Raw genomic sequence first — 23765 nt, forward strand, 5'->3', positions numbered from 1 at the left:
GTGGGATTTTTGGAAGGTAATTAAATTATGAGATCAATACTGCTAGCAGGGATTGAAGGCACATGCATACAAAAGCAGTGCATGTGCACAAGTACACACACATACACAGACATTTTATTTTGTATGCTAATCTAAAAATCATTTTTAAAAGGCCTTGAAGCAGTTCATTTTCTTCTGTGAGGACACATTATTCATCCTTTAACCCTCTTTCATCATTTCTGCCTGGCCAGACACCAAATACCAGTGTCTTGAGCTAGAAATCTCAGCCTTTAGAACAATAAGAAAAAAATTCTTTCCTTCCTTCTTTGCTTCTTTCCTTTTGAAGTAGGATATCACACTGTATATAGGTTAGCAATCCTCCTGCCTCAGCCTCCAAAGTTCTAGAATTTGGAACCTGAGTCATCATACTCAGCTTATAAATTTGTCTTATACATTATTTAGCAGCATAAGTACATATACCATTTTATGCATTTTCATTTGTGTAGTGTAATATGTCTATCTGACTTTCTTTCAATGTTATTGAACAAATTTAGATGTTTCTATTTGTTCTATTTGTTAAGAAAATTAAGCATTTCTGTTTTGTCCAGTCAGATTCAGTTTTGTCTTTTTAGTTGTGAGCTCTAGCATTTAAAAACCAAGACATCTCTCCAGCCCTGGTTATTTTTATAATGTGTATGAGTGTTTTGATTGCATGCATGTCTATGCACCAAATGTATACTTGGCTCCCACAGAGGCCAAAAGAGAGTATTGGTCTCCTGGCATTAGAGTTAAAAATTGCTGTGTGCCACCATGTGGGTTCCAGGGCCTGAACCTGAGTTCTTGCAAAAGATTGTGTAGAACATGGCAGCAATAGAAATCTATTACTTGGAAAAATGTACTACTATATAAGTTTCAAGGAGTAAGTAGACTTCATTAGGCACTTTTCTAAGATGAAGGGCCCCAGGTCATTTCAATAAATGAAAGGACAAATAAAGCACTATACTGTGAAATAACATGATTTTCACAAGACTCTGTAAAGCTTTAATATGGTTGATTTGTTTACTAAAAGAGAGAAGAGGTAAGGGAAGTGAAAGGGGATGAAATCAAGGAAGTGAGAACATTAGTAATATAAAAAACATATCTCAACTTTGTCCAGCCAAGCAAAAGAAAGCTATTGATGAGTGACAGCAATATGGAGGTTGGAGGGATGTACACACGAGGAAAAATGAACAGTGGAACAGATGCCATAGCTCTGAAGAGACATGACAAGGAATTAAGCAATAAAAGTGAGGCTGGAAAGAGAGCAAACACAAAAGAAACCACCATACAAGTCTGCTGACTTTGTCTATTAACAAGAAAACCTATGGAGTTTGTCCACTATTACCGGTGAATAACCACAGCTTCCAGTAGCAACATGGATGTAACTTAAAAGCAAAGTGTTAAATAAGTGAACTAAGTCTCAGAATTTTATCTAAAGAAAGTTCAAAACTTTGTAAGCAATCAAAAGTAAAGAATATTATTTATTCACAACGTGAAGTTGGTTGCATTATATAATTATTTACTTTTGCTAAGTAATTTTAAAACTGCAGGCAAACTTTAACATTATCAAAGAATTCAAAGTTTTAAAATACAGTGTTTTTTTTTTTAATTCTGAGAATTTCATACATATTTCACCCCTTACTCCTCCCCTGAGTCCATCTTTTCTACCTACTTCCTGCCCACTTCCAACTTCATGTCCTCTTTGGTTTTTTTTTTTTTTTTCAACAACCCAATGAGTCCAATTTGTGCTGCTCATACATTTATGGTTATAGGACCATCTGCTGAAGAGTGGAGGGGCCACAGCCTCAAAGAGATTTAGAATACTGGGCATGTGTTTCTCTTTTAAAGAGATTTGTTTGTTTGTTTTCTGAGGCATGGTTTCTCTTCTAACTGTCCTGGAACTTACTTTGTAGACTAGGCTGGCCTTGAGATCCACCTGCCTCTGCCTCCCAAGTGCTGGGATAAAAGGCATGCACCACCACTGCCTGGTTTTAAAAGAGATTTTTAATGTATGGACTCTTACAGAGTTGATGAACAATTGTTGAGACTATCTAATAGAATATAAGTTGTAATTTACTTGAAAGAGTGTAATACCAAAGATGAAATTGTTTCTTTTAAACTTCACTTTTTGGGGTCTGGAGAGATGGCTCAGCTGTTAAGAGCACTTACTGCTCTTGCAGAAGAGTTGGATTTGGTTCCCAGCACCCTTGTTGCAGGTCTCAACAATCTGTTTCAGTTTCAGGGGATCTGACACCTCTTCTGATCTCCTCGAGATCCTGCATGAATTATGGTTACTCACATACACTAAATCACACACAGATACACATAAAATTAAATAAATATTTTTTAAATTAAAAAATACATCTCTGGTGGTGCATACCTGTAATTCCAGCACTCAAGGATGCTGAGGCAGGTGGATCTCTGTGAATTTAAGACCAGCCTGGTCTACAAATCGAGTCCAGAACAGCCAAAGCTACACAGAGAAACCCTATCTCAAAAAAGCAAAAACAAAAACAAACAAACAAAATTATTGCTGTAAAACAGTTTGGAATCTTTCTAATTTACTTTAGGTATGATAATAAGCATGATGTAAAGTCCAAAACAAATTTTGTGTTAAAAAATGAAAAAAATTAAATTTAGTTACTTGTTCTATCTTTAAATTAATTTCTTTAAAAAATAATTATACTTGTACTTACTTTAAATACTGGTATGTCTGTATATGTGATCATTTTTCAAAATCTTTAAAATTTAATTCTTGGTTTCAACAAACTGAAAAGTATACCTGGGGAATTCTAAAGTACAAGTATTACACTGCCTCGCAGGCCAGCCAAATAGATTACTTCCATTAAACACATAATTATATTCAATTTTCAAAGTAAAACTCTTATCTTGTTTAGTAATACCTGGTTTTAAATGTAATTTTGGTTATAAAAAATCACTCTTTAGGCATAAATCTCTGTGACAATTAGTATGTTTTAAAGGAAGGGAAGTAAACATAAAATATTGGAGTTCTGAGCGGTTTGGTTTCACTGAAAGTGATGAGAACTAAATGATCAGTACTATTTCAGTTCGTCCACGGAGTGCCAGATTTACTATCATTTAGAGGGTGGTTTAAGGGGCCCTGAAGGTTTAAGTACCAGATTTTGCTTATTCCAATTTCTGTACTAAAGTTTATAAAGCAGGCAGAAATGTTTTTTTAGAGCTATTTCGGAGGCCGGATCAAGCGAGATCTGGCATTAAAAAAGGTGGTGTTAGATTGGCGCTTCAGTCCCCACCGTATAAGGACGTTTGTTTTTACATCCCGCGCTTTTTGCCCTTTGCCCTTGGCCATCTTTTCTTCCTCTCCGGGAGGAGGTCCTTGCTGCAGAACCACGGGGAAGGGGGAGGCCTCCTGCTGGTGCATGGCTCTCTCATTGGCGGACCCTGCAAGCTAGACCGAGGCCCGAGCTGCAAAAAGAGGAAGCGAAGGAGGAGAGGCGGAGCTAGACGGGAGGCGGTGCTAAAAAAGCCTAACGGAATCCAGACGCCAGTGCAATTGTGCGCGCCAGGCTGCGACGGCGGTGGTGTCGCTGAGAGCTGTAGCTCAGCTGGTGAAGTCTTCCCCTCAGGAAGCTCGCTAATCTGTCGCCTCCGCCGCCGCCCACGCGGCGGTAGCGGCAGGCGGCCTTGCTGGTGCCTCCCTCCTCTGCCACCTCCACCCCTGCCTGCTCACTTGCCGGTGCCGTGGAGAAGGCGGCGGCAGCTTTGGCGGCTCCACTATGGCGGCGGCGGGGAGGGGGGACAGTAGTTTTAAAGTAGACACCTGCCCTTGCCTCAGAGAAGGTGAGTTCCCGTCCCGGGACGCGATGGCGGCCTGTTCGCCTTCGCCGCCTGTCTGCAGCTAGCCGGAAACCCCGGCTGGGCGCGGTTCGACACCGCCCCACCCCCCACCTGCTGTGGCGCAGTAAAGGCCAAGCTTGCCCCGCCCCGTCCCGCCCCGCTCTACCGGGCTTGGTCCGTCCCACCCCACCCCACCCTCCCCCACCCCACCCTCCCTCATTATGCCCTAGAGTGCCAGAAGAACTGAAGTTGTAAAGGACATCCCTAACCTCCCTTCCCCAAAGGCCCCCAGGCAAAGGAGTGGCAGATACTCGTGAGGCTGGAGTTTCTAGGGAAAAAAATATACACATAATTTTTTTGTCTTAGCTAGAGATGCTTTAGTGTGAAGTAGGACATCGAGGTGCGATTTGGGAAGAGGAGGCAGAGAAGTGCTGTAGATCTCGAGGGCCAGGGTAAAGGAAAGGGAGAGCAAAGAGAGACTATCAGAAATTTTAATAGGAGCGCCCCCCCCCCAGGTGAAATTCAACGTATTGCAGGATAGAAACTCAGGGAAGAAACTCGGCAGGGAGATATTAACAGAGAGATGGAGTTAGCAAAGTGGGGAGGTTAGTATGTGTACTTGAGCTTTAGAGGAGGAGAATTTGCCAGATGATAGGGTCATAGGTTCCCCTGGAGCAGTGAGGACTGTACTAAAGAGAAACAGTGTTTGGCAGGAACACAGATTTCAGAAATCATTTGGAGAATTTCCTTCAGTATTTGAGGTTATGACCTAGTAAAACACTGTTTAAGGGCCCATCTTTAACATTTCTTTGTGTTCAGCTAAGTGCTGTTGTACCTGCCAACACTTACTATGCCAAACATGGAGAGATGTGTTTGAATATAGCTACCTTAACACAGACTATCATATCTCTGTAAACAGCCTACTATTAGACTGTGAAGTATGCCATTGCAATGTGTTTTAAAGCAGTTTTGGAGATGTTCTTAAATGGTAAAGACTGATTTTGCTGCAGAAGCTCTCAGATTTAATAATTATTGTAAAGTATTTGCTCGATTACCTTATCTTGCTCATCCAAAGTGAAAGACTGTGAATGTAAAAATAGAAGAAGCAATTTTAAGTTTCTTTCTCTTTGATAAGGACACTCATTAAAACTAACTCATTAAAATTAACCTCATAAAATAATATCTTCACATTAATAAATTATATACCCTTGTGGGCAATTCCATAATATTTCACACCTTTCACTTTGGTGGAATGGCAAAACGATAAAAAATCCCCCATAATATTTGTAATAGGTACATTATATTAATACCACCTACTAAATACAGAAATTGGGAATCCACTGTGATATGGTAGTGATTTATCAACAATCTTACTGAAAACAATTTTTGAAAGGCTTCATTCAGCCATGAAATATACCATTGTTTGGAAACTCCTGTGCTTTTACATTTTCAAGGGGATTTTGTTATTGCTTTTTCCTTTTTTTGTTTGTTCTGTTTTGAGACATGGTCCCATGTAGTTCACACTCGCCTCAAACTCACTGTATAGCAGTGGACTGATCCTTCTGTCTCCACCTCCTGAATCTGGGATTACAGGTTTGTGCCACCATGCCAGGCTTTAACTTGTATAACAAGCTTTGTCTATAACCAGCAAATAGGTGGGAGTGTTTTTGTAGACATCACACAGTTGGCCCTGGTGAGCTGTTCATGGTAAGGTTTAGAAAGAGTATTTCATAGAAAAATGGCTTTTTGCCTCGCTGTGTAACTGCTTTGGTTACAGTGTCTTTGAATATATGCAAATAATAAAAGCATTATAAGAGAGAGAATTTCAGGGGCCTGCATGATGGCACAGTAGGAAAAGGAACCTGTAACACGCTTCAGGACCTGAGGTTATTTCCTGGAATCCACATAAAAGGAGAGAACTGACTCTTACAATTTGTCCTCTGACCTACATACACACACACACACACACACACACACATATACAGTGTGGCCTTGTGTGCTCACACAAAGTGAATAAATGTAAAAAATAATTTAATAAAGTCAAAACAATATCTGGAGTCTGGCACAGTCAATACAGATTATGTGCTCATAAAACCACTAGACTTTGTGATCCTGAATTGGTCCCAGATTTCCTTGATTTGGGCTTCCATTACTGAAATAAGGGACTTGGACAAAACAAAGTCTGAGATTAATTTCTGATCTGAAAATATGAATGATGATTTTAGAGATTACGTTATTTCTTTTAGTAGAATTTGGTGGCTGCATATAAAAACAATTCATAAATCATAAGAAACCTTGACTATAGTTACCACTTGACACTCACTGAATAAGGAAATCTATGTTGAAATACTGTTGAGAAAGTTTACTAAGATATGAAAAAAGCAAATGAAATTGTTATTTTAAATTACCTGTTGTTTCATTTTAGTTTAAGTATCCTTCATTAACTCTGAAGTCCAAACTAAAACCCCCTTACATTTTCACTTTAAAATGGTAAATATTTAACACATTGAAATATCTTCAAAACACTATTAGGCTTCAGAATTTTGTTTAGATATTTATAAAACACCATTTTTCTAGTTGTACTGTACAAAAGACAAGGAAAAATATTTCTTAGTTGTGTGCCAATATCTGTTTTTCTAAATCTTCGTATGTCTCTGAAATATGTCAGCAGTGTTATCAGGATCACAATTATTATCATGATCACGCCTGATAATTATTATAGATCATGTTCACTATATATATATATATATATATATATATATATATATATATATCACAGTATAATCACAATCACTCCTGTTAAGATCATGAAAAGTGGTTTGAAAAGCATTTGCTGGCCCATTTACAGTTTGTAGCCAACACTCACAACGACCTTTTTCTCCCTTAGAGTTGGTAATGAGCAAATGGCAAGAGACATAAAAATTGTCATACAGGGAATGTTCAAAATTTATCAAAAAATTCTACTGAGATATCTAATAAAACAACTTAAAACAAGCAAAAGAAATGCCAAGAAAATAATTTGCAAACACACACAGACAGAGAAAGAGAGAGAGAGGAGAGAGACAGAATTTATGGATAAAGGGAGTCAAACAACATTTTAGAACTCTTCATATTTCATTTAGTGAAGTTTTTAAAATAATAACAAAATGAATTGTGATCCACTAGTGGTGCTAAATGTATTTGTAGTTTCATTAACTCTCCTTGCATATTTGGTTTTCCCTTAAAAAATCCAAGTTTGTATTTTAGATTGAAAAACATTGTGGATATCAATTTCATTGTTAAATAGTTCCAATAGCAGTCACCTTCTCATAGCAATTACAAAAGGCTTTCCTTTGTCTCCCTGCTGTTTAGTAAAACTTTGGGTCACTTGTCACTAAGTTCTCAATCATAAAACCTAGTTAAATCTTTCCTAAATTTACTAAGTAATCAATGAGTGCCAGTGTGTATGTGAACCATACTGGTTAGTACTAAGAACTTACAGTTCAACTTAGAAATAGGAAAAGGAACCTGTAACACGCTTCAGGACCTGAGGTTATTTCCTGGAATCCACATAAAAGGAGAGAACTGACTCCTACAATTTGTCCTCTGACCTACATACACACACACACACACACACACACACATATACAGTGTGGCCTTGTGTGCTCACACAAAGTGTGAGACATTAGAAACATTTGTAATGGGCCTGGACATATGACTCACTCAGTGGTTAAGGTAGTCTACTATTTTTCCAGAGGATCCAAGTTCTGTTCCTAGCAACCACATCAGGAGGCTCACAACTGCCTGTAACTCCAATTCCAGAAGTCTGTCCCCTAATGCATGCATATGGCATATATTTATGCAACACACACAAATACACATAAATAAAAATATAAAAAGAAATAGCCATAAAAAGAGCTCAGTAGCAGTTTGTGGACAAAAAGTGTTTGGTAAGTGTTTGCTTCAAAAGCATAAGAATCTGAGTTCCACATTCAGGCCTTTACAGCCATTGAAGCAGGACAGTCTCCCCAAGCATGGTTGGCTACCATAAAAAGCTAAAATGTTACTCTCAGGATGCGAGGCTAAGCACTGCACTCAGGGTCAGTTGCTTTCGACCCAGAGAAGAGCATGTCTGATTGCATGCGGGTTGATGCCCCAGGTCCCGCCTCTGAGAAAAAGGTATCAGACGGGTCTGATGCTCTTTGGGTGGATGACACCTAAATGAACATCAGTACAAAGTCCCAATTTATTTCTAATATCAGAGATCAGACCTCTACTCTTGCCTGATGCGTCTAAAACAAAAAGGGGGAACTGTAGAGAGCTGCGGAATGCTATGCCTTAAAGATGGAGCTGGTTTCCGCCTTCCACCTTCCCGATGGTGAGTGCTCTCTGTCACAAACAACTCCACATTTGGCTAAGGCCGAGGATCTGGCTTGCTTCCATGTATGTGGACCTATCTGCATTGCCCACGTGGCATGCTGGGGCTGGCTACCCAGAAGCTATTTAAGCTGTGGGCTGGCTTTCCCTAGGGTCAGATGATTGTTCAAGGTTCCTGAATAAACTGCATTGAAAAAAAAAAAAAAAAGAATCTGAGTTCCATCCCTCAGAATCCATCTAAAAACATGCATTGTGGTACACACTTGTGGTCCCAGATTAGAGAGGCGAATGCAGGAGGACCATTGAGGCACAGCAGCCAGCCAGTGTAGCCTAATTGGTGAGCTCCAGGCCAATGAAAGACCATGTCTCAAAGGATGTGGATAGCATTCCTGAGGAACACACCAAAGGTGGTTGTATCCTCCCCCCGCCCCGACCCCTACCCCACACGCCAGTGTACACACAGATGCGTAATAAAAAAAGAAAAGAAAAATAAGCTCAGGTGTGCTTGATAGTAAGATTATAACATAAATAAACAAGTAGGGCAAGTATAGTTTTAAATATAACTGGTCACACCCCTGAGCTATGAGTACCATTCTAGTGTTTCTTATAAAACTACTTCTGTGGTATACCAAATGTGCACACCAAAGCACATTATATTGTGAGTCTAATATTGGTATCTGTCAAAAATAATTAGTAAACAGGATTAAATTTCTGTTTCCAGCATTTGGCAGATTGGAGGTGTCTAGAGTTGAGTGTCCACTTATTAGTGTCTGTCCCCCCTGAATTACATCAGTATGTAAAAATAATCACTAATCATCTTATGTAAAAATAATCACTAATCATATTCTTAGCCTTGTACATTTTTTTCACATGCATTAAACTGTTGACGAGAGTAGCATATATTTAGTCGCTATCTTATATAAAGCAGCTGAGATGGAATCAAGGAAATTAAGATTACTCAGGACATTAGCTATATTTCTGGTTTCATAAGCATGACTCCTGAGCTCCCTAGCCACAAAGGCTTATCGTTACAAAGGTCAAATACTCCGTGTGCAGAAAGACAGAACAAATAACCATCATAAGCATAGTATTCCCAATCATTTTAATTGTTTTATTTTGTTATTGTTGAGGTGCCATGGAAAACTCTGCACTGATTGTGATGACCTGTGTAAAAGTACAAGAAGTTCTCAAACTCATAAGGCAGAAGCTATTTTAATAACCTAAAACTAAGGATGCAAAATCACACTGTAGTTATGAGCATTTCTCATATAGACAGGTATATATTCACATTTCTAGTAAAGATGATATTTCTGAGGACTCTTTAAATGGAGTGTGGCCATTAGAGACAAAAGTGTGTTAAAAATGTTGTGGCAAATCTAACATGCCTCCTTATTTTCTACCTCAAGAATATGATCTGCTGGTTTTTTTCCTATGATTATGATAGTATTAAAGGAATATGGAAGTCAAGTCAACTTTTGCCAAAAATCCTATTAATGAAGGACGTTTTAGGAAGGTTATCTCTAAAGGTCTATTCACTGAAAATATAGCTCATGTATTCTTTGCAAAAGCAAAATTAATCTTTCACAGATTTTTCTGTCAATAACAATGAGATTTGCAAATACAGTAAAAGCAGTTCACTATTTTGGATTTTTTTCTATTTTGTCACTATTAAAGTAGAATATATAAGTTCTTTACAATGCTGTATTTCTTTATATCAAGATCAACTAGACTATCAAATTCACAGTTCTGCAAAGCTTTAAAATAGCTAATATTAAATAATTTCATAATCATCTGGGTTGCTCTAAGGATAAAATTTTGTTATTTGAGAATATGAGATAGATTTTCATAGCTAGAAGCACCTAATTTGAGTAAGTTTAAATTTATCAGGCTAACCAAAGAATATTTTATTACACCAAACAAAGAAAGTTCTCATTCCGAGAACTGAGGAAATGTGGTAACCTTGCATTTGCTTTCTTCAGAAATAGTCTATAGTTTATAATTCCGTAAGTGAAATTGGAGAAAAACCATAATTCTTTTCTAACTTCTGCCATAAGTGTTAACTTTTTGTTAGAAAAAAATGTATTTCACTCTAAATTTCCTGTTACTTAATAGTAGAAGAAAGTTCCAAATCATTTGGATTTCACATGTAGTTGCATTATTTTTTCTTTTTTTATTAATTACACTTTATTCATTTTGTATCCCCCCATAAGCCCCTCCCTTCTCCCCTCCCGATCCCACCCTCTCTCCCCTTTCTGCATGCATGCCACTCCCCAAGTCCACTGATAGGGGAGGTTCTCCTCTCCTTTCTGATCTTAGTCTATCAGTTCACATCAAAAGTGGCTGCATTGTCATCTTCTGTGGCCTGGTAAGGCTGCTCCCCCCTCAGGGGGAGGTGATCAAAGAGCAGGCCAATCAGATTATGTCAGAGGCAGTCCCTCTTCCCATTACTATGTAACCCACTTGGACACTGAACTGCCATGGGCTACATCTGTGCAGGGGTTCTAGGTTATCTCCATGAATAGTCCTTGGTTGGAGTATGAGTCTCTGGGAAGTTCCCTGTGTTCAATTTTTCTTGTTCTGTTGCTCTCCTTGTGGAGTTCCTGTCCTCTCCAGCTCTTACTATTTCCCAGTTCTTACATAAAATTCCATTCACTCTGCCCAACAGTTGCCCATCAGGCTCAGCATCTGCTTTTATAGTCTGTAGGGCAGAGGCTTTCAGAGGCCATCTGTAGTAGGTTCCTAGTTTGTTTCCTGTTTTCTTGATTGAGAAGTTAATGTCATTTTACTGTAACATGACAGCTTAGCTGTTTTCAAAAGTCACAATCTAACAGAAAAAAATTAGTTTCTGTAGAGTGAATTTGCTTATATATCATTAAAGCATATATTCTGATAGAAACAATGAATATTTTAATCAATATGGGGAATTCTATTAAATCCTAGGTGTAGAATGTTACCAGTATTAATATTCATAATTACAAATCCATTTCTCTGCTGTTACTATTTTCTTTCCCTAGACTGTTGCAATTATTTTTGAATATAAACTTACAACCATAAATTTAACATTTTATCTTCACCAATCCTTTATTTCTTCTATGGTCCCTAATCTCTTCTTTTATGAAGTAAAGTCATAGATTGGATTGGTTCTAAACTACAGGTGGGTTCTACCCCACGGAGATTAATTGGCAATGCTTTCAGACATACTTGGGTTTTCATACTAAGGAATCCTCCTATTAGCTTACTGGTCAGAAGCCAGGGGTGCTGCCAGATAGCTGCAGTGTATTTTAGGACAGCCTTTCAACAATGTTATATGACACAAAGTCACTGTAAAGGTCACTTTATTTTTCAACCAAAGATTGAAAATTATGCAGTAGATCTTTTAAATAAGACTGAAGTGAACTAGGATAATTATACCTAAGAGTAAATAAAAATTTTAAAGCTTCTAAGTGAGTAAATAAGCATACTTTTATTGAGTATATAGCATGTGTTGAACATTTGGAAATAAACGTATTTGTCAGATCTTAGGAATTAAAATTATACATTATATTTCTATATAATTTGATGGAAATAGTTTAGCATAGTTAAATGATTTACTCAAGGTTACGTCTTTTTACTAATACAACATTTTTTCTCATTGCCAAGAACTATAGATTAAAGTCTTTAACTTCATTGCAAATTTTATGAAAGTTATATTTTCTCAAATTACATAAACCTTCCACATAGGAAGGAAATAAGTCAAAAAACAATTTTTTGAGGTAGGGTCTCACTGTGCTTTCCTAGTTGGCCTAGAACCCTTTGTGTAGTCCAGGTTACCCTCAAACTCAGATATTTGCCTGTATCTGCCTCCTAAGTGCTGGGATTAAAGGCATGAGCCACCAGTCACCACAGAAACATTGTTATTAATAGGAAAATAGTGTTGATCCATTCTCCAACCAAAGACTGAAGCCACATTTAAGTATAAATCCATTACATTGAATGGATGAACTTTCTTATTTGATAGCATATATAATTTGTCACAAAACTACTGTTTCATTTCAAACCATCTCCTAAATGTGGAAGAGAATCACTTGCATCATGATACCAAAATAAAGTTTATCAAATAAAGTCAAGTACAAAATAAGCTTTAGAAAAGAAATGTAAAAGGTTAGTCTTTGTAAACAACTAAGTAGTTGATAGCAAAATGAAACTGTTTCTCTTCGTGTAGTACATTTAGCCACTCCTTTCTTTTGAAATTAAGTGTCTTTATAATTTCATATTTACCCAACAATCAATAAAAGTTTTCTCTTCTATATTAATAAGGAAAAGGAAAAATGAGAAGAGTATAAGGGGCAAAAAGGAAAGAAAGGATATATATCCCTCAGGTTTCTTCAGCCATGCCTCAGTTATTAAATCCCAATTCTTTGACAAACACTAAGTTTAGGGGCCCACGAGTACTCTAGGAGTTGCTACACAAGGGGAGCAACAAAACCAAAATATCTGAGCAAAGGAGTCTTTTCTGAGACTGATACTCGAAACAAGGACCATAGCTATTTTTAAAAAAGGTTTTTCTCTACTCGGTAGTGCTAGTCACTTGGGTCACAACAAGAAAGTTGACTCTTCCTCTTCCAGCAGCTAGCAGATGCATGCCAATAGACTCTCAGCCAAAATAGCTTCTTTTCCGAGCCAGACTTGTTTTGTTCTCAACGTCTAAAGAAGTCTGCCATGCAACATTTCAACCTCTTTAAGAAGTAGCTCTCAGGGAACTCTTGTACAGAATTAGATTTGACTCCTGACTCTAACACATAATAGATGTGTGGCTTTGTGATGATCTCTCCAAGCTTCACATTTCACTTTTGAGCAGGTATATTCACATTCATAATGAATGTAATATACATGCTGCTTGAGGATAAATTGGACAGCATAGAATGGTCCTTAAGAAACAATAAATTTGTTCTCAGTGGAAATCCAACTTCCACAATCCTCCTGATAACAAATTTAAGACTTAAAAACATTATTTTTAATTTGGGAGAAGAGGGTGCATGTTAACATATGCCACAGGAGGGATGTAGTGATCAGAAGATAACCAGTAATCAGTTCTCCCCTTCCACCATATGGGTTCTGGGTAGCCAACCCAGGTCTTTAGGTCTGGCAGCAAACACCATTGCCCACTGTGCCATCTCACCAGCCAAAGAGAGATCTTAAAAGGCTTAAGTTAGTTGAATATAGCAAGACACAATGTAAATGGAATATAAATATATATTGAATCTTCTTTGGGATCCAGAAACATTTCTGTCCATATAATCGTATTCTTAAGGAGTACAGTTGAATCAACCCCAGGTGGAATAGAACCATGTACTTGTCAGAAATCAGCTGAGTGTGAGTCAGCAACATAGTGTGACATTATCTTGAGCTATGTTAGCAGAAGAAAGTATGTATTCAAAATATGGGTTTATCAGAAGAGGGAGAAAACAGGGAACAGGACAGAGGCCTACCACTGAGAGACTCTGAAAGACACTACACATCAGGGTATTGAAGCAGATGCTGAGACTCATAGTAAAACTTTGGGCAGACTGCAGGGAATCTAATGAAAGAAGGGGGAGATAAAAAGACCAGGAGGAGACAGGAGCTACACAAGGGGAGCAACAAAACCAAAATATCTGAGCAAAGGGGTCTTTTCTGAGATTGATACTTGAAACAAGGACCATGTATGGAGATAACCTAGAACACCTGCACAGATGTAGCCCATGGCAGCTCAGTATCCAAGTGGGTTCCCTAGTAAGGGAAATATGGACTGTCTCTAACATGAACTCAGTGGCTGGCTCTTTGATCACCTCCCCATGAAGGGGGAGCAGCCTTACCAGGACATAGAGGAAGAGGATGCAACCAGTCCTGATGAGACCTGATAGGCTAGGGTCAGAGGACCTCCCCTATCAGTGAACTGTAGGAGGGGCATGGGAAGAAAAGAGGAAGGAAGGGTAGGATTGGGAGGGGACAAGGGAGGGGGCTACAGCTGGGATATGAAGTAAATAAATTGTAATAAATAAAAAATAAGAGTTCAAGTATACTTAACACTGTCAAACCATATATTTAAAATAGTCGCAATGCTACATTTTATGTTTTTCAGATTTTAAAAACAAAAGATGGAACAGAGTGCAGTCGTCAAACATGTAATAACAGCACTAAGGAGGCTGAGGATATAAAGTCAAGGCCAGCCTGAGTTACATAATGTGATGCCTTCTCAAATTATGACATTGTTAAAGGGACTGTGGTTAAGTTACACACCATATGAAAGAACTTCAATTAATTCACTGGAGAAGTAAAGAGAAAGGGAAAGAAGAAAGTCTAACTATTGAAGGAATGTTATACTAGACAAAAGGGGATTTAAAGATACCATGTGTTAGGAAATCAAAGTAGATGCAGTGGAAGCTCTAAGTAGTATTCAAAGTTTTGCTCCTGTACCAGCACCATTGGTATTACCAGGGAACTTGTGAGCAATTTATAGGTTCAGCCCCAACCCAAAACTATTGAATCAGAAATTCTAGGTGTGGATTTGGGTGCTTGTTTTTATTATCTCTCTATCTCCTGAGTACTAGGATTGTGGGTATTTACCCCCATTCTTGGGACTGAACCCAAGACATTATACACTCATCCAGATGATTCCCATCCCCACCCCTGAAACCCTGAATAAGAAAAATCATTCACGAGCATGTGTTCCAGAAAATTTGAGATTCAATTATAGTTGAACTGCTTAGGACAACTTGTTATTTAGATAAAATTAAAATAAATTGTAATATGTTTTTTTATTTAATTTTATTTTTAATTACACTTTATTTACTTTGTATCCCCCCTCTACTTCCCTCCCTCCTCCCCTCCCAATCCCTCCCTTCCTTTGCTTTCTCCACACACTCCCCTCCCCAAGTCCACTGGTAGGGGAGGGTATCTTTTTCTTCCTTCTGATCCTTGTCTGTTAGGTCTCATCAGGAGTGGCTGCATTGTGTAATATGTTTTTATTTGACTTTTATTGATATTGGTATTTTTTTAGTTAGAATACAAAACAGTGGCTCTCTTTATGATATTTTAATACTTATTCATACTCACCTCTTCTTACCCACCCTTGGTTTAGTTTGTCCTTTTTCTTTGATCCTTTCTTTATGCCAAAAATATATTTAATATTTGCATTAAAATTTTACCCATTAATTTCTTTTATTCTCACCATATTATCCCCATTTAGACCCATTCCTCCACTGACATGGTCTGCCTTTGACTTCCATGTCATATACGTATACAAATAAAGATTAAATATATTACGTTAGCTAAAAGTTATAGAATTCATGTATATAAATAATATATATGTAATAATGTAAACTTTAGAGTGAAACAAATAATAGTAGGGTTCAATAGGGCATTTGAATTTAATTCTGCATTAAATACAGGGAAAGTAATGAGTTAACATGTGTATTTAATATATATATATATATATATATATATATATATATATATATATATATCTGAGTGTGGTGCACACCTTTAATCCCAGCACTTGGGAGGCAGAGGCAAGTGGATCTCAGAGTTCAAGGCCAGTCTCTTCTACAGAGTAAGTTCCAGGACATCCAAGGCTACACAGAGAAACCTTATCTTGAAAAATCAAACAAAAACCCAAGCAAAGCAAAAAAAAAAAAAAAAAAAAAAAAAATGGTATATGACGTACATATTTAACTGAAATTCTTCAAAGAAGTAATTTTTTTTCAGAGTCTAGCTAATTCTGCTTAATATGTCCCATTCATTTTCCTGCAGTGGACAAAGTTCCACCTGTACGTATGAATGAATTTATTTGCTGTGTATAAATATTATATTTTCGTTATCCATTTATTTGTTGATGAGCATCATGGCGAGTTCTGTACCTTGATAATTATGACTACTGCTCTAATCAACAGGGATGTGCAAATTTCTCTGGGGTATATTTGCCTTAGGAATATAACAAAAGCTTATATAGTAAGCATACTTCAAGAGTGAATCATCACTCATCTTCTTTTATAATTTCCCATTTTCATGCTTTTAAATTTTTATACACTAGACTTAACACTTTCGTGCTATACAGAGAATTTGCCAGTGATGATATTTGTAGATGGTAAGGTTGAAACTCCACTTCTTTTCAGGGACAGCCTTACTTAAGCTCAAACGTCTACCATGTTGATAGTAAATGCTAAGCTCAGCCAATACCCTTTAGTTTTGAGAGATGGACATTTTATCTATATATCTGTAGGTACTTCTAGTTCAAACCTCAAACCTACAACTGACTGCTAATTGAGATACCCATGTTGAGTCACTCATTTCTGTCTATTTAATGTAAATTCAATTCAAGTGGCGTAATATCTCTTGTCATTATTTCGTTTCATTTTAAGCTCTTCATTGTTATTTATACTCTTGCCTTCTTTAAAATACTTTTCTTAGACATTTATTTTGAAATGTATGTATTAATATTTTTAGTTAACGCACTATGTAAGTTGTTTTATTTTGACATTATCTTGTATATATATCATTATACATTGTTCTATTTTGTCTCCTTTCTCCACTGCCCTCCTCTGTGCCCCTCCTTCCCATGGTTTGTTCTCTTACACCTCTTGGAAGTAATCCGCCTCCTACTTCCTGTCTCTCCCCCCCCCCTTAGCTGTCATCCTTCCCTTTTATGATCCCCTTTCTAGCTTAATGATCTGCACACATAAATGCATGCATATGCACACATGTATACATAGGTATATATAAATACATATAATTTTAAATCTAGGTTCCATATATGCCAGAAAACAAGCAGTATTTTTTTAGAATCTTGCTTATTTCCCCTAGCATGATTTCTAGTCCATCCATTTTTCCTGCAAATGTCACAGTTTCATTTTTAATTATAGCTTAGTGAGATTCCATTGTTTACATGTATTTTTTATTTTAATTCTTTTCTTCACAATTTATTCATTATATATCCTGATTGAAGCCCCCTCCCTCAACTCTCCACAGTCCCACCCTCTCTCCCTCTTCCCTTTTCCCCTTCCCCTAATCTACTGAAAGAGAGAGTTCTCCATTATTGCCATCTGCTCATAGCTTTTTAAGTCTCATCAAGACTGCCTGGATCCTCTTCCTCCATGGCCTGGCAAGGCTGCATCATCAGGAACACGTAATCAAAGAGCAGTAAACTTCATGTTAGAGTCAGCCCCTGCTCCCCTCACTCAGAGATCCACGTGTAGACTGAGCTGCCAGTTGGCCACATCTGAGCACGGTGTCTAGGTCCTCTCGATGCATGGTCCTCCATTGGTGCATCAGTCTCTGTAGAAACCTCTGGGCCCAGATCTTTTAGTTTTGTGGTCTCAGTGTGGTGCTCCTGTCCCCTCCATGTCCCTCTATTTCCACCCCTTTCTTCTTCCATAAGACTCCTTGCTCTTTGCCCAAAGATATGCCATGAGTCTCAACATCTTCTATCCCCTGTTGGGTGAATCCCTTCAGAGTACCCTCTATAGTAGGCTCCCTTCCCTTTCTTCTCTTCTACCACTTCTGGTATCTATCCTGTTTGCAATTCTGAATGAGATGTAAGCATCCTCCCTAGGTTTCTCCTTAGTGTTTAGCTTCTTTAGGCCTGTAGATGGCTGTCCTATTTTAAATGGCGAATATCTGCTTATAAAGTGAGCATATACCATGCCTGTTTTTCTGTTTCTAGGTTACATCACTCAGGATGATCTCTTCTAGTTTCATCCATTTGCCTCAAAAGTTTATGATTTCCTTATTTTTAATAGCTGAGTAGTATTCCATTGCGTAGGTATACCAAAATTTCTGTATCCATTCCTCCTTTGAAGGATATCTCGGGTGTTTCCAGATTTTGGTAATTACAAATAAAACTGCTGTGAACAGAGTTGAGCAAATGTCCTTATTGAATGGTGGGTCAATTTTTGGGTATAGGCCTAGGAGTGGTATAGCTGGATTGTGAGGCAGTGCTATTCCCAATTTTCTGAGAAAGCACCAGGCTGATTTCCAATGTGGTTGTACAAGTTTGCATTCCCACCAGCAATGGAGGAGGGTTCCCCTTTCTTCACATACTCTCCAGCATGTGTTCTCTCTTGAGCTTTTGATCTTAGCCATTCTGATAGGAACAAGATGGAATCTCAGAATTATTTTGATTTGGATTTCCCTGATGACTAAGTATGTTGAGCATTTTTAAAAGTGTTTCTCAGCTATTTGATATTCCTCTGTTAGATTCTCTGCTTAGCTCTGTACCCCATTTTTAATTGGATTATTTGTTTTGTTGCTGTCTAATTTCTTGAGTTCTTTATGTATTCTTGATATTAGACCTCTATTGGATGTAGGGTTGGTGAAGACCTTTTCCTAGTCTGTAAGCTGTCGTTCTGTTCTGATGAAAGTGCCCTTTGCTTTACAGTACCTTTTCATTTTCACGAGATCCTATGTATGAATTGTAGATCTCAGAGCCTGAGCTGTTGGTGTTCTGTTCAGGAAATTTTCTCCTATGCCAATGAGTTGCAGGCTCTTCCCCACTTTTTCTTCCAATAGATTTAGCGTGTCTGGTTTTATGTTGAGATCTTTGATCCACTTGGACTTTAATTTTGTGCAGGGCAATTGATATGGATCTATTTGCATTTTTCTACGTGTTGACTTCCAGTTAGGCCAACACCATTTGTTGAAGATGCTATCTTTTTTTTTTTTTTCCATTGAATGGTTTTGGCTTGTTTATCAAAAATCAGGTGTACATAGGTGTGTGGGTTTATATCTGGGTCTTCTATTAGATTCCATTGATCCACCAGTCATTTTATATGCCAGTACCATATAGTTTTTATTACTGTTGCTCTGTAGTACGGCTTGAGATCAGGGATGGAGATACTCCAGGAGATCTTTTATTTTAGAGGATTATTTTAGCTATTCTGGATTTCTTGTTATTTCATATGAAGTTGAGAATTTTTCTTTCAAGGTTTGTAAAGAATTGTGTTGGTAATTTGATGGGAGTTTCATAAATCTGTAGATTGCTTTTGGTAAGCTGGCCATTTTTACTATGTTAATACTGCCAAGCCATGAGCATGGGAGATCTTTCCATCTTCTGATATCTTCTTCTATTTCTTTTTTTAGAGACTTGAAATCTTTTTTCATACAACTCTTTGACTTGCTTGGTTAGAGTTACACCAAGGTACTTTATGTCCTTTGTGGCTATTGTGAAGGGTATTGTTTCCCTAATTTCTTTCTCAGCCCATTTGTATATAGGTGGGATACTGATATTTTTGAGTTAAATTTTTGTCCAGTCACTTTGCTTAAGGTGTTTATCAGCTGTAGGAGTTCCTTGGTAGAATTTTTGGGGTCACTCGGATATACTATCATATCATCTGCAAATAGTGATAATTTGACTTCTTCCTTTTTGATTTGAATCCCATTGATCTCTAATTTTCTTATTTCTCTGGCAAGTACTTCAATAACTATGTTAAAGAGATATGGAGAGAGTGGGCAGCCTTGCCTTGTCCCTGATTTCAGTGGGATTGATTTAAGTTTCTCTCCATTTAGTTTGATGTTGGCTATAGGCTTGTTGCATATTGCTTTTACTATTGTTTAGATATGTGCCTTGTATCCCTGATCTCTCCAAGACTTTAAACATGAATTGATGTTGGATTTTGTCAAATGCTTTTTTGGCATCTAAGGAGATGATCATGTGGTTTTTATCCTTCAGTTTGTTTATATGGTGGATTACATTAATGGATTTCCGTATATTGACCCACCCCTGCATATGTGGGATGAAGCCTACTTGGTCATAGTGGATAATATCATTGATATGTTCTTGGATTTGGTTTGCAAGTATTTTGTTCAGTATTTTTGCATCAATGTTCATAAGGCAGATTGGCCTGAAATTCTCTTTCTTTGTTGGGTCTTTGTGAGGATTAGGTATCAAGGTGACTGTGGCTTCATAGAATGAGTTTGGGAATAATTTAAAGGGTATTGGTGTTAGCTTTTCTTTGAAGGTATGGTAGAATTCTGCTCTGAAAACATCTGGCCCTACCTAGGCTTTTTTTTTTTTTTTTTTTTTTTTGATAGGAGACTTTTGATGACAGTTTTTTTTTTATTTTAATTTTTAGGTTATATAGGATTCTTTAATTTTTTTTACCTGATCTTTATTCAGGTTTGGTAAGTGAAATCCATCAAGAAAATTGTCCATTTCATTTAGATTTTCAAATTTTGAGGCAATAAAAGCTTTTGAAGTGAGACCTAATGATTGTTTAGATTTCCTCAGTGTATGGTTTTTATGTCTGCCTTTTAACTCAGAATCTTTTCCTAAAATTTGCTGGGTATCCTGAGGTTAGACCTGACATTTCCCTCATCGTGGGTTTTCCTCCTGACTGGGAATCCCAGTCTCTAGTGCTTTGGGGCCCACAGTTTAGTCTGGGATGGTGATTAGAGCATGCAGGTATGTGGCTCTGAGATGGTGACAGAGCACCTTCCAGGACCCTGGAACGCTTCAAGGGTTTAGCTGGGTGACCCGAGAATGGACCTGATTGCTTCTGACGCTGTGGAGTTTCCTCTCACTTGGAAAACATAATCGCTGGTGTTTTACGGTCCACAGTTTGCTTTGTTTTTTGCTGTGCAGTCACTGCTGTCCTGCTTGTCAGACATAGTGTATCTCTGTGCCACCATCTTGGAGCCTCCTGTTTACATGTATTTTAAAGCACAGAAAAGAATTCTTATCTATAATTTTAATCCCAGTTTCCTCAGCAAGATGTACTGTATCTTCTTACATATTTTATCACCTGAAACATTTTGTTCTGGGCATTATAGTTTTTTCCACACACACCTTATCTTCCTTATTGAATTGTAATCTCCTTGGAGTTAGGAACTAGTCATTTCCAACATGTATAACAGGCATTTATATATAACAGAAAGAATCATGGTAAAACAAAGGTTTATGTACCAGCTCCAGCAAAGAAAGCATGACAGTTATTTCAGTTTCACTTAATCCCAGTTTCCTAACTTAGAATGGACAAAGTACTATTTGTTGTATATATTTGTGTTAAGGTGTAAGAGTTTCATGTGAAAAGATCCTCAATTATATTAATCTTTTTTTGTATTTCTAGAATTTAAGTAACATGAAGGTAAGCTTAAGTAGCATTGATAAAACTAAATCATGTTGGAATATAGAGAGGGAATGAATTCAAGTATTGTTATGAGAATTCAAAGGAAGAGGCAGATAGGAAAAATATTGTAAGTTATGATTGTTAGGAATCAGTGAAGAGAATGGCTGGGATTTTGAAACCAGATGTATTATGCCATTTGATAAATAAAAATAGGCCAAACCTGTTTGAAAAAATAAGTTAAAGCAGTTAGCCTTTTTTGTTGTTGTTTGGTTTTTCAAGACAGGGTTTCTGTGTGTAGCCTTTGCTGTCCTAGACTCACTATGTAGACCAGGCTGGCCTGGAATTCACAGAGATCCACCAGTTTCTACCTCCCCAAATGCTAAGATTATAAGTGTGCACCAACTGTGCCCAGCAAGACAGTAAGTCTTCACAGTACTGTTCTAAAGAAAAAAAAATTATAGTGGAGCAAATGTAGATTTTTTTTAAAGAAAAGTGAGAGAGAACTGCCAAGACTTGGAAAGGCACTCAGATGGGGAATGGCACTTTCTTCTTCAATCAATTTCCCTTATTTTGCCTGGAGATTTCAGTTTCTGGTAACTAAGTAAATAAGGGCTTAGTCTAGGTCTTGAAGCTCCAGGAGCCAGCCTGGGAAGCAGTTATACAAGAATGATGCTGGAACCTGGGTCTGTGGGAAAATGTCCAGCACTAAGGACTAGTAAGAGACCTGAGCACTAGTCTTCTAGAGCATGGGACTACAAGTTTTAGCATGGAGGGTGATGCTGCAGATATTAGCCTAGAGGATTAAGGTCCTAATTGGTACTGTGACAAGCTAAAGGTTGTAGCTACAAGTACAAGTTTGGAGCTTGTATCCACAATAGCTATCTTAGAGGTTGGGATCTATGTGAGGTGGCTTGATGCACCAGGACTTTCAGAAATCAGCCTGATTGTCAGGCTAGCCTGAAACTCAAGGCTGTTGATGTCAGTCTGGTGCTAAGGAGAAGCTAGCCAGACATTAAAGTAGCCTGGAAACTAAAATAGCCCTAGAGTCTGAGATGGCAGGATCCACACATTCCCAGAGCTAGCTTGGAGACCCAATCTGGAGACATCTGCCTGAAGTCTGGACTTTTGGGAGCTTGCTAGGTACTAGGTCCTTAATAAAGTATTCCTACTATTATGGTTGCAAATAAAACACGATTTTCATTACTTGCTTCTCTCCTCACACACAAATATATTTTCATTCTGTGCCGTTTTAGGATTTGGGGAGAAATGATACAGGTAAAATAAAAGTTTTCGTATTATGCCGTTCAGCATATTTTATTTCTGAAACACACCCAGGTAGTATAATCTCCAGACTGATTTCCTCAACCCCTGCAATGGTATTTTGTGAGTGGATAATTATTTGAATTAAGGTCCTCCCGTTTTCTCATATCTATCCTCACCATATGTAGAAAGCCCTACATGTTTTTGTTCTCTACTCTTCCCTCTTTAGAGAACTAAATAGATTTACATTTAGTTTAGATTCTGTAACTTTCTATGTGTATATGTATGTGTATTTCATGTTAACATCATTAGAATTGGGTAGATTGTAATTTAATAACTTTAACAAATTTTAACTTATTTATTTAGTGTATCATTCATGTGTGATACAAACTTACTAATTTAAGGAGCCAAATAATAAGGAAAAGTTTGATTTTGATTAATAATCTACAGATAAGCCGAGCAGTGGTAGTGCACACTTTTAATTCTAGCACTCAGGGAGACAGTGGCAGGCAAATCTCTGCGAGTTCGAAGCCACCCTCATCTACAAAGCAAGTCCAGGACACCCAAAACTACACAGATAAACCCTGTCTAGAGTAAAAAAGAAAAGAAAAATTAATAACCAATAAATAAATGAATAAACATTGGCAACAGAATATACTAAAGCTGTTAAGGACATTAGATATAAGTGCAGACCTAAAGTATAGATATAAAACTACTTGGTAAGTGCTGTTTATTCCAGACACAGGCATGATAGCATAATTTTTTGATTGTAGTATATGAACATTACTTTATATATTTGGAGGGAGACATGTGAAATCTGTGTGTACAAGTTAAGTACCCTGGTATTTTTAGAACAATGGGAGAGATTTACCCATCACAGACAATGATGATTTTTAGATAATACTTGTGCCTCATCTAAAGTATATGACAGTCTTACATACCTTAGGATTGTCTTAAATTTCTCAGCATTGTCTTCTGTAAAACAAAATATCAAGGCTATTTTTAAATTTAGCCTTTCATTACTGATTCCTTAAATCATTCTATGAAGTTCATTGAGTTACTGGTATTCATTTAACTATTCCTTTAGAATATTATTGCCTAGAATTAACCATTTTAATTTAGTAAATATTGTCATATTACACATTGTGTGTATGTGTGTGTGCATGCGTGCATGTGAGCATATGATATTACACATTGAATGACATATTTGAGGAAAAGGCTGTTACTATATGC

General features: G+C 37.4%; 1 protein-coding gene across 1 annotated transcript in view; it reads left to right on the forward strand.

The window, feature by feature from the left end:
* Positions 1 to 3516: 3516 nt before the first annotated feature.
* Positions 3517 to 23765, forward strand: part of Zmat1 (zinc finger matrin-type 1) — a 50765-nt gene continuing 30516 nt past the window's right edge. Inside the window, exon 1 of the mRNA XM_060374804.1 lies at positions 3517 to 3840. Coding sequence (XP_060230787.1) covers positions 3777 to 3840 — 64 coding nt within the window. The 5' untranslated portion in view covers positions 3517 to 3776. The remainder of the gene's footprint in view (positions 3841 to 23765) is intronic.

The sequence above is a fragment of the Meriones unguiculatus genome, chromosome X (genome assembly GCF_030254825.1).
Source record: "Meriones unguiculatus strain TT.TT164.6M chromosome X, Bangor_MerUng_6.1, whole genome shotgun sequence".
NCBI lineage: Eukaryota > Metazoa > Chordata > Mammalia > Rodentia > Muridae > Meriones > Meriones unguiculatus.